This window comes from Montipora capricornis, chromosome 5, assembly GCF_036669925.1.
Source record: "Montipora capricornis isolate CH-2021 chromosome 5, ASM3666992v2, whole genome shotgun sequence".
In the NCBI taxonomy this organism is placed as follows: domain Eukaryota; kingdom Metazoa; phylum Cnidaria; class Anthozoa; order Scleractinia; family Acroporidae; genus Montipora; species Montipora capricornis.
In genome coordinates this window covers 29,220,171-29,234,281 of record NC_090887.1, presented here as the reverse complement: position 1 = coordinate 29,234,281, position 14,111 = coordinate 29,220,171, and the positions used below count along the sequence as shown (strand labels likewise).

General features: G+C 41.0%; 3 protein-coding genes across 3 annotated transcripts; 1 reads left to right on the top strand and 2 right to left on the bottom strand.

Annotated features, from left to right (window-relative positions):
- The first annotated feature begins 5,473 nt into the window (after nt 1–5,473).
- LOC138048660 (uncharacterized) lies at nt 5,474–8,969 on the top strand. The gene is made up of 2 exons (XM_068894813.1): nt 5,474–6,407; nt 8,653–8,969. The coding sequence occupies exons 1-2, from the start codon at nt 5,474–5,476 to the stop codon at nt 8,967–8,969; spliced, it is 1,251 nt and encodes a 416-aa protein (XP_068750914.1).
- A 2,444-nt stretch (nt 8,970–11,413) lies between these two features.
- LOC138048659 (uncharacterized) lies at nt 11,414–12,859 on the bottom strand. Its single transcript, XM_068894812.1, has one exon. The coding sequence runs from the start codon at nt 12,857–12,859 to the stop codon at nt 11,414–11,416; it is 1,446 nt and encodes a 481-aa protein (XP_068750913.1).
- A 279-nt stretch (nt 12,860–13,138) lies between these two features.
- Nucleotides 13,139–14,104, bottom strand: LOC138048658 (uncharacterized). Its single transcript, XM_068894811.1, has one exon. The coding sequence runs from the start codon at nt 14,102–14,104 to the stop codon at nt 13,139–13,141; it is 966 nt and encodes a 321-aa protein (XP_068750912.1).
- Between the last annotated feature and the right edge of the window lie 7 nt (nt 14,105–14,111).

Genomic DNA, 14,111 nt, shown 5'->3' with positions numbered 1-14,111 from the left:
CCCTAGATAAGATAGCTGAGTAAAACACCTGTACCCAGTTCTTCAAAGCCCGATTAAGCCAATCCTGGATTACTGGAAACTTAAATAGCAGTTTATTTGGTGCTTCAAAAAGAACTTGCTCAAAATTTTTAGCCTTCAATCTCGACGAAGATTTTTTTTTTCCCTCAGCCTAAAATTATTAGTTAAACCTTTTTTTTACTTACAAAATTCATACCTAGGCTGGTACTTAATCCAGGATTAGTGTTGATCGGCTTTTGAGGAATTAAGCCCTCGAAACAGGAAACTGAATGTGACCATTAGAAAATGTTAACTGCGACTTGACGTCATCATGCCTACGTTGACGTTCAGTATATTCAAGCTGCTATCGTCCCAAAATGTCCCGAATTGTTCACATTAATGATAAAAGCGTGAAATTTGGCATGATGATTACTGTCACGGTAACTAATAATTCTGGATATGGAACCAGCTCCAGCTGACACCCGAAGCCAAGATATGCGCATGTCTCAAAACTGACAATATGCAAATGAGCTGAAGACGAAAATTATTGAAAACAGACAATTTTTAGTGAAAGTTTAGTGGAATATTGGCAAGCATCGAGCAACTATATGTTGTAGAAATCAAATTAGCTTAGTTAATTTGACAAACGACCCCATTCGGAGAATCCTTTGTCCAATCGTGGTTGGGTATCCTGTGGTTGTTTGGGATTCCTTTGTCAAACCTTGGTTTAGCCTGAAAAATAACTATAAACGTACTGATAAATCATCTAAGACTCTTCGGTTCCTTTGTTTTACATTTAAAAGAAGTGTATTCCAAAGTAAGGAGATAGATACTTAGTTGGATCTACCCTTGCAATGTCATAAATGGTTGACAAAAACTATTATTAACAAAATTTATGTTATTTTTAATTTGTAATGCCCTAATTTATTTAATTATCTATTTTTCTCGTATGTCAGGGTTAATTATTCTCTACAATTGAAAGGCCTCAGCGGAGAAGTGATCAGTCGTAGTGAAATATTAACACCTTTGTCAAAATTCAGAGATAGCCTGTTAACTAGTACTCAGACGTTTAACGGTTTTCAAGATGGCGCACTCCATGTTTACCTGCAGTCATTCTCGATAAGAATCTCCTGTGGTTTAGTTCATGTTAGTAAGTGCAATCATGGACTGGTCTCCTTGCGTTATTTGTCAATGCAAAACAAGAGAACCCCTACAGTGTCCTGCTAGTTCACAAAGGAAAGATGTCTGAGCAGGGTATCCATCATTTGTCAAGAATCTTGAAGAATTCAAGATGCTAGGAGCAATTCCTACAATTCCCACTGGTCTGTTGAGTTACAAAGGACAAAGTTTACAGACCTATCTTCTTCAAAGTAATGCTTCATGGCATAAAACTTGCCGAGAAATGTTTAGCAATACAAAGTTAGAGCGAGCTAAAAAGAGGTAGGTTGTGAGTTTGGGAGTACCGACTGTTCCCCATTAGAATTGACCACATTGAAATAAAAAAACGAAACATTTCTTTATAAAATTTGTTCATATGTTTAGAAAAAAGGCAATTCCCGCATGTAACCAGGGATCTGAAGGGAGGGGGATGACGTCAGTGGAGAAAATTATTCGTAAAGCCCAATTAAGGGCCGTCGATCTAGTGGTCACAACACCATCACAGAGAATTGTTGCTTTTTCTGTGATTTGGAAGATGACCCATCAAATCTTCATGCAGCTTTTACCTTTTTGTTGGATCAGAGAGTTCGAAAATGCGCTGCCATGCTTCAAGATCGCAAGCTTCTTACTAAGTTGTCAGCTGGACAATTGAAGCAAAATATCATGCGAAATGCCTTGCGCCTCTCTATAACAAAGCCAGGCAACTGTCTAAGGATGCTGATGTTAAATACGCTTGCACTGAGGAGCCAATCAATGAAGATGAACTTGCATTTGCAGAGCTAGTGGCCTATATTGATGAATTTATGGAGACAGAAGACCCATCTGTTTTAAAGCTGTTAGACATGGTACAGCTTTTTTCCTCCAAGTTTAAATCGCCACACGAGAGAATCAATTCTACAAGGCTGAAAGAGAGGGTAATGGCTGCGTTTCGAGACCTCACAGCTCATAGTATAGGACGAGATGTCGTACTAGCTCCGCGTGATGATATAGGAGATGTTCTGATGGCTGCAAAACAGAATAAAGATTCCATGATATGCTGTTTGGCAAAAGCAGCAAGAATCATAAGAAAAGAGATTTTGCAGGTAAAGAACACCTTTAACGGAACCTTTGCAGCAGAATGCCAACAACACGCTGTTCCTGCTTCCCTCAAAACATTCCTTCACCTTATTTTGAAAGGTTCAAATAGCAGGATTAACCCAGATGATAACAAGGCATGCCTAACTATCGCTCAGCTTATGGTATTTAACAGCGTTTCCAGAGTACGAGGAAAACCCGAATCGGCTGGCTCCACTCACCACATAAGAGCAAGGGAATGCCCACTTCCTATTTATACAGCCATTAAGATCCACGGCGTTACACGAAATCGTGCTTTGATAGATGCATTTTACCATCTGGGATTGTCAATTTCATATGACAGGCTTCTCTCTATATCAACTGAAATAGCTAACAATGTTGTTGGTCGCTATGAAAGTGAAGGTGTTGTATGCCCTTTTAAATTAAGAGAAGCTGTTTTTACCACCGCTGCAGTTGACAATATCGATCATAATCCAAGTGCCACCACTTCCAAGGTCTCGTTTCACGGCACTGAAATATCTTTGGCACAGCATCCAACTACAGATAACCCTGGACGGGTAAGGGGTATAACCTTTGACTTGAGCAAGAGCCTTGCTTCAAAGAAAATAGTCCATCTTCCATCACATTACAGTGAAGTTCTTCCTTTGGTCATACACTCCACTGAGGAACAGGTCGCTGGATGCACGCCTCAATCCGTGGACCTTGCCCAAGCTAAACCTATGGATAGCATATCGCAGGAAAAAGATTGGCTCGAAACCTGCCGGCAAACCCTGTCAAAAGGTACCTTTGGAGATAAGGAAGTTGTGTCATGGGCGGGCTACCATTCCTCTCACGTGTCGCTATCATCTCACCAACCAGCTATAATAGCACTACTTCCAATGTTTATTGAGAATGCTCATTCATTTGCTATGATTGCTCACTCCATCAAAGTGGTTACAGAGGCCATACACCATTTAAACCCTTCACAAACGCCCGTTATTGCTGTTGATCAACCGCTTTTTGCCCTTGCCAAGCAAATTCAGTGGTCCCTTGGCGGAATGTACAGTGAGGACAACCTGGTTGTTATACTTGGTGGTCTGCACATAGAGATGGCTGCACTTAAGGCATTTGGTAAGTGGCTAGATGGAAGTGGGTGGAAAGAAGCGCTTATGAAAGCAGAAGTTGAATCTGAAGGAGTTGCCGAATCATTCATTTCCGCAAGTCATCTTGCTAGAACACGACGTGCACATCAAATCACTGCTGGAAACCTCTATGCATTGATGACAAAGCTTATGACAAGTACGCAGACCAACAAACCACTCACTCCAAGTCATTTATGGAATGGAGAAATGAGATGAACTCAAAATTCCCGCAATTTCTGTACTGGTCTACGGTCCTAGAGCTTGAAGTTCTTTGTCTCCAGTTTGTAAGAGCGATCAGGGAAGGAAACTTTGTCTTGTATGTGAAAGCAATACGTCTGCTGCTTCCTTGGTTCTTTTGCCATGATTGTCAATTGAGAATTTGCGGAGTAACTCCTTCCACCAAGTTTGAGCTAATATTGGTATACTGTTTTGTCGTTCTCGTTCTCTTTCTCTCTTCTTTTGTTCCTGTTCTGCTGTCATAGGTCGTCCCGAGCCTAAGGTTATTCACGATAAAGTTTCAAGTGGTGCTTGTCGAGGACATGATGACAGATAACGAGTCTCTCCCGCTTAACTTCGACAGCTCTTATTTACAATACCTTCAGCTCAAAGGTGACAAGTTAACGTGGATTAGTGATCTTGAATCCCTAAAACATTTCGTTGAGAAGGGTTTGAAACAACAAGGCAAATGGTCGTCGCCCGGCGGAAATTCGAAACAATTTAAAAGCTCTCTCAACAACCTCACTATTACTTGGTACAGTAAAAAGCAACTCACTCTCGCCTTCCAGGGGCGAGATGGACCCGTTTTAAAGGGCAGCTTGACCAAACTTGTTCGAGACAACGCAGGGAGAACCGATTCAACGGGCTCGAATGTCTCTTCAACGGTCGAACAAGTAAATCCATTGTTGTTTGAAGCCAACGACATTTATGCTAATCAACCAAGGGTAGCCGAAGCGGGACCAGTATTTTCCAGTCAAGAGAGATCTAATACTGAATTAGTTGCTGAAATGGAAGGTATAAAACTTGACCTCCTTATTCTACAGAAAAAGGTAGAAGCCAACTCTAATCTGCTCTCGATAAATTGCCAAAATCGAGAGGAATTTGCTGTTAGCGCCGAACTTTGTGAATACAAAGGGAGGTGTGAGAAACTGGAATCATCTATATGCAAAAAAGAGAGAGTTATCGAAGAACTTGAGGAGAAATGTTTGTCTCTCGAAAATCGTGCTGTATCATTGGAACAGGAAAATGACTCACTAAGGCTTGCATTAAGGCTTATTTTACGAGAAAAGAACGAAGAAGACTCCCATCACCCTCAAGAGACGAACGAGTGTTTTTATCAAGTAAAAAACTCGGGCACGAATGTTGGGTGTAATAAACGCAACCAACGTAAAATGTCAACTCAGAATAATATCGTGACGCGTAACAGGTTTGAGATCCTTAGTGATGCACAAGATGATCCAACAGAGACAGAGGCAGCAACACACAAAATCATCCGGCGACGGCAAAACCATCAACGGGCGTCATATAGGTCGTCTCGCAGTAATGCTAGTGAACCAAGCGAAACTTCTGCTAACGATGATTTACGCGGTGAGGTCGGCAGAGAGAGGAGTGCCAGCAGTAAGTTTACAACCCTATTGATTGGGGACTCCATGGTCAAGGATATTCACGGTAAGAAATTAGCGAAAGCAGTAGGGCACCGAGTGGTGGTAAAGTCATTTTCTGGAGCCACAACCAAAGCCATGAGAGATTACTTAAAGCCTAATTTAGAGCTCCAGCCTGATGAAGTGGTGCTACATGTAGGTACAAACGATCTGAAGGCTAAAAACGGCAAAACATCGAAAGAAGTTGCAGAAGCTATTGTTGATCTCGGTCAACAGATAGAGGGGTCTTCCGAAGCTCAAGTCATAGTCTCAGGACTTGTAACACGAAAGGACAAGCTTAATGATAAAGTCTCAGAGGTGAACAAGCACTTGACGAAGTTTTGTCGTCAGAATGATTGGAGATTTATTGAACACAATAATATAAACGAAAAGGGATTAAACCGTGGAGGTCTACACCTGAATTTTGCAGTTAACAAGCGTATTTTTAAGAATTTTTATCATGGTCTAGCTCATTGAACTTTTACTATGCCTTCCATTAATGCCGTGCCGTTGGAAGGCAACAGTCAGGAGTCATCCAGAAGTCCGACTCAAAATCCTATTGATCGTTCTCGAGTATTGCCCTCCAAACGCGGTTTTAAGCTGGCCTCGCTGAATATAAATAAATTGACCACTCATCTTGATGAACTCAAGATCTTTCTCGTAAGTAACGATATAGATGTTCTCGCAATTAACGAGACTAAACTAAACGAATACATCACCGATAATGAGGTCAGTATCTCTGGTTATGATATAGTTAGACGTGATAGAACTACATATGGAGGTGGGGGCGTTTGCTTTTATGTAAAAAAGTCAATTAACTTTTCGGTGCGCAACGATCTTTGCATGGACAGTCTTGAGAACCTTTGTATTGAAATACGCAAACCTCGTTCTAAATCATTTATTGTTGCTACGTGGTATAGACCACCTAATTCGCTTGTTAGTATATTTTCACCTTTTGAAGAGTTGATTGGGAAATTGGATTCCCTTAATACTGAATTCTACCTTTTAGGGGATCTAAATTGCAATATGGCCGCATCCCAGTTTGACAGCGATACACGCAAATTATTAACTATCACGGATGTTTATGGTTTTCAACAACTCATAACAGAACCAACAAGAATAACCGAAACTTCTGCAACATTGATTGATTTAATTTTTACTAACTGTCCTGACAAGGTGTTATGCTCAGGTGTGCGTCATATTGGCATTAGCGATCACAGCATGGTCTATGTCTATCGAAAATTAGCCATTAATGGACAGAGTAAGGGTCACACTAATATAACCTATAGGAATTTTCGAAGTTTTGACCGTGATAAATTTCGTAGCGATGTTGCATCTCAAGATTGGGATCACATAAACAATTCTTCCAATCCAAATGATATGTGGAATGAATGGAAGGAATCCTTTTTGGCTATTGTTAACAAGCACGCTCCATTGAGAACCACTCGTGTTCGCGCGCGGGGTTTCCCATGGATTACTTCTGAGCTTAAAAAACAGATGCACGATCGAGATATTTTGAAACTCAGAGCAATTAGATCAAAAAATGCTAATGATTGGGTTCACTTTAAAAGACAGCGGAACAAAGACAATAGTGCGACTAGGCTAGCGAAGCAAGTTTGTTATCAAAATATGCTAAACGAGCATAAGGGTGATTCCCGCAAAACCTGGCAGATCATCAATGAGCTGTCTTCCCGAGATTTCGTGGAAACGTCTGTGAAACAACTGAATGTAAATGAGCAATCAGTAACAGCTCCAGCAGAAATAGCGCACGAATTTAATCGTTATTTTGCTACCATTGGCCCGAAACTTGCTAGTGATATTCCTTCTTTAGATGGCAACAGCTATCTGAATTATCTCACTAGCACGGATAAGGAGTTTCAGTTCCGCCCAACCTCCACAAATGAAGTATTTTCACTGCTGAATAAACTGAAAAAATCAAAGGCAGTCGGCCTTGCCAATTTTCTTCTCGACTTATTCGTGAATGCGCGGATCTTATTTGCAAACCGCTGTGCTATATTTTCAATCAGTCATTAAATGTAGGTGTGTTCCCAGACGACTGGAAGTGTGCACGGGTCACTCCACTATTCAAACAAGGGGAACGTGATGACCTAAACAATTACCGCCCAATTTACGTTATCCCGATTATAGCCAAAGTGTTCGAAAGAATAGTTTATAACCAATTATATGCTTACCTAACAAAGCATAACGTAATATGTAAATGCCAATCTGGTTTTCGCTCTATTCATTCCACCGTTACGGCTTTACTTGGGGCTACGGATACTTGGGCTTACAACATTGACCGAGGAAAAATAAACGCTGTTGTTTTCCTAGACCTAAAAAAAAGCTTTTGATACGGTTAATCACGAGATCCTTTTATCTAAATTAAATAATTACGGCATACATGGCATTTCTTACAACTGGTTTAAGTCCTATTTGGACAACCGCACTCAAAAGTGTTCCATTAATGGATCACTTTCTAAAACTTGCTCACTAAGTTGCGGCGTCCCTCAAGGGACTATTTTGGGTCCATTGTTGTTTTTTCTATATATCAATGATCTGCCAAACTGTCTAACAAATTGTATGCCATGGATGTACGCAGATGACACCCACCTAACATATGCGGGTGACAATACAGGCGACATAGAATCAAGACTTAACCATGATCTAGAAAATGTTAAAAAATGGTTGATAGCAAACAAACTTACCCTGAACATGACAAAAACCGAATTTATGCTGATTGGATCAAGGCAGAGGTTGTATGCTCTCACAAATCCTCCAATTCCCGAGATTAATGGTGCTCCTATCACTCAAGTTTCTGTTGCTAAATCCCTGGGCGTGCTTATTGATAATAATCTTAACTGGAGTAGCCATGTCGATAAACTGACAAAGAGAGTAGCTTCTGGAATTGGAGCCCTCAAACGTATGAGGCATCTCGTTCCTCAGGCGACATTGCGCTCTATTTATCACGCTTTACTTCAACCGCACTTTGACTACTGCAATGTCGTCTGGGGAAACTGTGGTATCACGTTACATGACAAATTACAAAAACTGCAAAATAGAGCAGCCAGAGTTTTGACCTTCTCTAATTTTGATGCAAATGCTAGCGAGCTATTCAAAATTTTAGGCTGGAAAAATCTAGTTAGCCAGCAACAAATTGCGCTGGCCACAATGGTCTATAAGTGTCTTCAGGGGCTAGCACCGGAATATCTATGTTCTAAATTTACAAACCGCGAATCTGTTTATAGTTTAAGAGACTCTGAAAGAAAGCTTAATGTTCCGTTTCCGCGGACAAATTATTATAGAAACAGCTTCAGCTATAGAGGTGCTACTGTCTGGAATAGCTTACCCCTCAAAGCGAGACAAGAAGAGTCTCTTGGGCTTTTCAAAAATCTGATTAAAGACATATTTTAGTATAAAGCACGGCATTCATGGAAAGCAGCTTTATAATTAATATAGTATTATAGTAATTGTATTTTATTGTAATCATTTTAAAATTTTACCTTTTGTAATTTAGATTTTAGCATTGTTTGTAATCTTAGCTGATGATTTTACCGTGCATAAATAATAAAATATCATATCATATCATATCAATTATGCCAGATGGCTATCGATCCATTACCGAGATCTGTGTCAGCTCAAAGAAAAATATCCATCTGTGTGCACAGCATTTAATCAAGGCTCCTTTGTTGTGCACAAAACAAAGAAACCCTTCTCAGCGATTGCGTTGGACCATGCACATGAACAGGTGAATTCAGTGGTTAAAGGGGAAGGTGGAGCGGTAGGTCTGACTGAAAGTGCTGCTGCTTTGAGGAAGTGGATGGTAGCTGGCCCAGAATTGTCGCGAATGATTGAAGAGTTTGAAAATATTGGGCCTGAAGAAGACATTTATGTCCAGGTTTGCAAGCAAATGCGAAAATTGCGATTTTTGCGAAAAATCGCAAAAATCGTAAATGGTGCAAAGAAGAAGACAATCCCCAACTAGGACTCGCGATTTTTGCAAAAAATTGCGATTTTTGCGATTTTTTGCAAAAATCGTTAAAATCGCAAAAATCGCGACTCTTCTCGGGGACTTGTGTTCTCTACCATTTCAGTGTTGTGCGCTGTTTGCGATGTTAACGATTTTTGCGAAAATTGCGAATTTAGCGAAAAATCGCAAAAATAGCAGAACACCGAAAAGCTACAGAAGATAAGTCTCCCAAAAAGTGTTGCGATTTTTGCGATTTTAACGATTTTTGCGAAAATTGCGAAAAATCGCAAAAATCGCAAAACTCTCAAAACCTAAAGAAAACAAGTCCCGCAAAAGAACTCTCGTAAAACTATAGCTTTCATTTTGCGGTTCGGTTAATGAGCTGTGCTACATAATTACGCTCTTAGCGACAGTGTCAATCACTAAGTTACACTTCATTGTTCATCGACTACGGCACTGCGGTAGCAGTCGTTCAAGTAACTTAGACTTCAAGCACTAGACTTCATTATTCATCGACAAGGGCAGTCCGGCACTAGGTTTTCAATGTTCCGCGATTTTTCGCAATTTTCGCTAAAATCGTTAAGATCGCAAAAATCGCAACAGGTTTGATGAACTTGCCTTCTCTAGCATTTGAGAGTTTTGCAATTTTTGCCATTTTTTTAAATTTTCGCAATTTTCGCAAAAATCGTTAAAATCGCAAAAATCGCAACACTTTTGGAGGACTTGCCTTCTCTAGCTTTTCGGTGTTCTGCGATTATTGCGATTTTTCGCAATTTTCGCAAAAATCGTTAAAATCGCAAAAATCGCAACACTTTTGGAGGACTTGTCTTCTCTAGCTTTTCGGTGTTCTGCGATTTTTGCGATTTTTCGCAATTTTCGCAAAAATCGTTAAAATCGCAAAAATCGCACCACTTTTGGAGGACTTGTCGTCCTTAGCTTTTGAGAGTTTTTGCGATTTTTGCGCTTTTCCCAATTTTCGCAATTTTCGCAAAAATCGCTAAAATCGCAAAAATCGCAAAAATCACAACACTTTTGGAGGACTTGTCTTCTCTAGCTTTTCGGTGTTCTGCGATTTTTGCGATTTTTCGCAATCTTCGCAATTTTCGCAAAAATCGTTAAAATCGCAACAGGTTTGGAGGACTTGTCTTCTGTAGCTTTTCGGTGTTCTGCGATTTTTGCGATTGAGAGTTTTGCGAGTTTTGCGATATTTCGCAATTTTCGCAAAAATCGTTAAAATCGCAAAAAATCGCAACACTTTTGGGGACTTGTCGTCCTTAGCTTTTGAGAGTTTTTGCGATTTTTTGCAATTTTCACAATTTTCGCAAAAATCGTGAAAATCACGAAAATCGCAACACTTTTGGAGGACTTGTCTTCTCTAGCTTTTCGGTGTTCTGCGATTTTTGCGATTTTTCGCAATTTTCGCAAAAATCGTTAAATCGCAAAAATCGCAACAGGTTTGAAGGACTTATTTTCTCTAGGTGTTGAGAGTTTTGCGATTTTTGCGATTTTTCGCAATTTTCGCAAAAATCGTTAAAATCGCAACACTTTTGGAGGACTTGTCTTCTCTAGCTTTTCGGTGTTCTGCGATTTTTGCGATTTTTCGCCATTTTCGCAAAAATCGTTAAAATTGCAAAAATCGCAACAGGTTTGGAGGACTTGTCTTCTCTAGCTGTTGAGAGTTTCTAGGTCTTGTGACACAGTTTCATTTTTTGGTGGTCGTGGTAAGAAACCAGCAGGGGACGTCTGGAATGTTTTCCATATCTGACGCACACCTTGAAAACTCTGATGACAGGCCCAGAAAATGTCAGCAGTGATGAAAGTATGGCCATAATCGAGAGAAACGTGGAATGTCATCGTGTATAAGTACCACATCCCCCCTGGAGACTGGTGTTTGGTGATTTGTGTTGCGTTTACGGTCTTGTTCACGTAGCCCGGTCAAGTACGCGTTGCGCCATCTCTTCCAAAACATCCGCATTATCGCTTCATAATATTTAGCTCTCTTAACGAGTTCCTTTTCAGAGCTTGCAAAGGGGTGTAGATCTTCTTGAGGATCTTTCGGCGTATGGTCAGGTAATGTCATCAATCGATGTCCACACAGGAAGTGTGCTGGCGTAAGTGGAGGGGAATCATTAATCATTAAGTCCCATGTAGGAATACGTTAGCGGTCTGCTATTCAATGCAGCTTCAACCTCGATCAGTATGGTGTTTAGTTCTATCATGTTTAGGGAGGCTTTACCGATTGTTTTCTTCAGGCATCTTTTGGTCATTCCTATCAGTCTTTCATAAAATCCTCCCCACCACGGAGCTCTCTCGGCTATGAATTTCCAACGTATGCCATTGTTTGCAAGGAAGTTCTGAGTTGAAGTGTGAGAGAGAATTCCGCTTTGTAGAGTTTCTAGGTCTTGTGCGGCTGCTTTGAACGTTTTGGCATTGTCAGAGATGATTGTCTCCGGAACGCCTCATCTGCCTATAAATCGTCTGAATGCTCTTAGAAAGGCTTCAGTTGTTTGGTCTTCAACCAGTTCAAGATGTGTTGCCCGGCTTATGGCAGTACAGGTGAATAGGCATACATAGACCTTGCTCGATGTAGTATTCTTGTTACGGACGTACATAGGTCCTGCGAAGTCGATGCCTGTGTGTTGGAAGGGCTGTGACTGTGAGATCCGTTCTTTGGGTAATGGGGGTGTTGGAACGGAATTAAGGTGTGGTCCTTCATGTTTTCTACATATAACGCTCTTCGATGTGAGCCTTTTAACAAGTTGTCGACCTTGGGGTATCCAGAATTGTTGTCTTATTTGAGTTAATGTGTCCTGAACTCCACCGTGTTTGAGCATTGTATGTGTATGTTGGATGACCAATGAAGTGAATGTGCTATTTTTAGGTAACAAAATTGGGAATTTTGTGTCATAGTGAAGGTCTGCATAGTGTAGTCTACCACGACAGCGAAGTACTTCTTGGTCATCGAGGAACAGTCCTAGTTGTTGCATGATAGCCGGTTGTTTTGACTTCGTTTTCGCCTTTAAGCAAGTGATTTCGCGTTCATAGTATTTTCTTTGGGCTCCTTTTAGTAATGCAAGTCGAGCATCCTGCTTTATTTCAGTTGTAATAGTAGACTTTGTGTTCCTTTTTCGCCATATATCTGTGTAGTGAAGGAGTGTGGCCGTTACTCGGTTCGCTCTGTTTAAGGTGCTGTACCTCTCTAAGTCTATTGAGTCAAGTATGTTAGGGCTATCCGATTTGACTATTTTATGCATTTGTGGACTGTCGATTATGTCTGTGATAGGTTCCTTTGACTGAACTTGTGGCCACTGGTCATGCGGTGCTTCTAGCCACGATGGACCTTCAAACCATAACGCTCTATTCTGATAGAACATCGTTGTGCTTATTCCTCGCGTTATTAAGTCTGCAGGATTTGAGAATGTGGAACAGAACATCCATTTATGTGTCCCTGTTATTTGCGTTATCTTGCGTATTCGCGTGTGTACGAATGGTTGCAGTCTTTTGTTGGATGAAAGCCACGATAGCACAATTTGTGAGTCGCTCCAGTAGACGATTTCGCATTCCTTTCCGAGTTGTAAAGTTTTCGTGATGTACGTCGCTAGGTTGACTCCTAACAGTGCTGCTAGTAGTTCCAATCGTGGAAGTGTTTGCGTCTTAACGGGTGCGACTCTTGTTTTGGCGATTACGAAGCTTGTTTGCGTCATGTTTCCTGATGTTCCTCGGAGGTATGCAACCGCACCGTAGGCTCGTTGACTGCTATCACAGAATATATGAAGTTGTTTGCTGGTGATGTTGTCACTGAAATATGGTCTTGGTATTTTGAACATGGACAGGTTTTTAATGTCGTCGAGCCATTTAATCCACTGTTCTTTTAAGTCATTTCTTATTTCTTGGTCCCAAGTCATATTTTGTTTTCATATGTCTTGTATCATGATCTTGGCTTTAACGGTGATAGGTTCAACAAGTCCGAGAGGGCCTTTTGCTCATCTTTTGTTGAGTAGCTTGTGAAATGTCGTTTATCATCTTATCGAGTGAGAGTGATGCGTGTCCAGTGTCGCATCCCACTTTAGACCTAGTACTTTGGTTTGCGGATTTTTAGCTGCGCATTTGTCTTCTTTTGCTTTGATGTTAAGGTTTGGTGAGTTCGAATTCCATTCTCTCAGATTCATTCCAGCGTCCTTCAACTATTTTCGTGATAATGTATAGTATTCCATGGCCTTTTCCTGGCTGTCAGCCCCCGTCACCACGTTATCCATGTACATTGAGTTGATGAGGTCACTAGCTATCCATGTATTTGCTTTCATTAAGTGATACTGGATTGTTGCAATTAAAAGAAAGGGTGACGAAGTCGCTCCAAATAGGACGCGTTGGAACCTATATGCTCGTAAGTTATCTCTATCGGTGGCTGGTTTGTTGATGTCTTTAAGCCAAAGAAATCGCGTGGCGTCTCTAACGTTTGGGTGGAGTTCGATCTGGAGAAATGCTTTCTCGATATCGGCGATGAATGCCACATTGTGTGCTCTGAATCGGAGAAGAATTCCTGTCAGGTCTTGCATTAGGTTCTCTCCGGTGTGAAGACAGTCATTTAAGCTTGGTGAATTGGAGTTTTGCTTTGCTGAGGCGTCATAGACTATTCTCATTTTTGTTGTTGCGCTTTCCTCTTTAAACACAGGGGAATGAGGGATGTAGTGGACGATTTCGTCGTGGTGATGCATGTCCGGTACTATCTCTATAAATCCCATTTGAAGCTGCTCCTGCAGTTGCTTGTCGTATTTGCCGATAAGTTCGTGGTCTCTTTTGTTTAAGGTTCGCTGGAGACTGGCTAGTCGTTTTACACTGAGGTTCAGGTTGGACGGCAGATCGTTTTTGTTTTCTTTCCACGGCAATGCAACACTATACCTACCCGAAGTGTCGTTGAATTTGATTGTTTTTCGAAATGTTTTCATGACGGAATCGTCTTGATTGCGTTCGTCGGGGATTTGGTTTGTTTCCCAAAATTTGGTGAGTATGCTGTTGAGTTGTGATTCGGCGGACTGGGTGTCTATCCGGTGACATCCCATTGTGTTGCTGTTGCGTATATTAGAGGTGGACCCTGCTAGAAGCCAGCCAAATTTGCTTTCGATCCTGGCTTCGTTACTCGTTTTGATCATCTTGCCA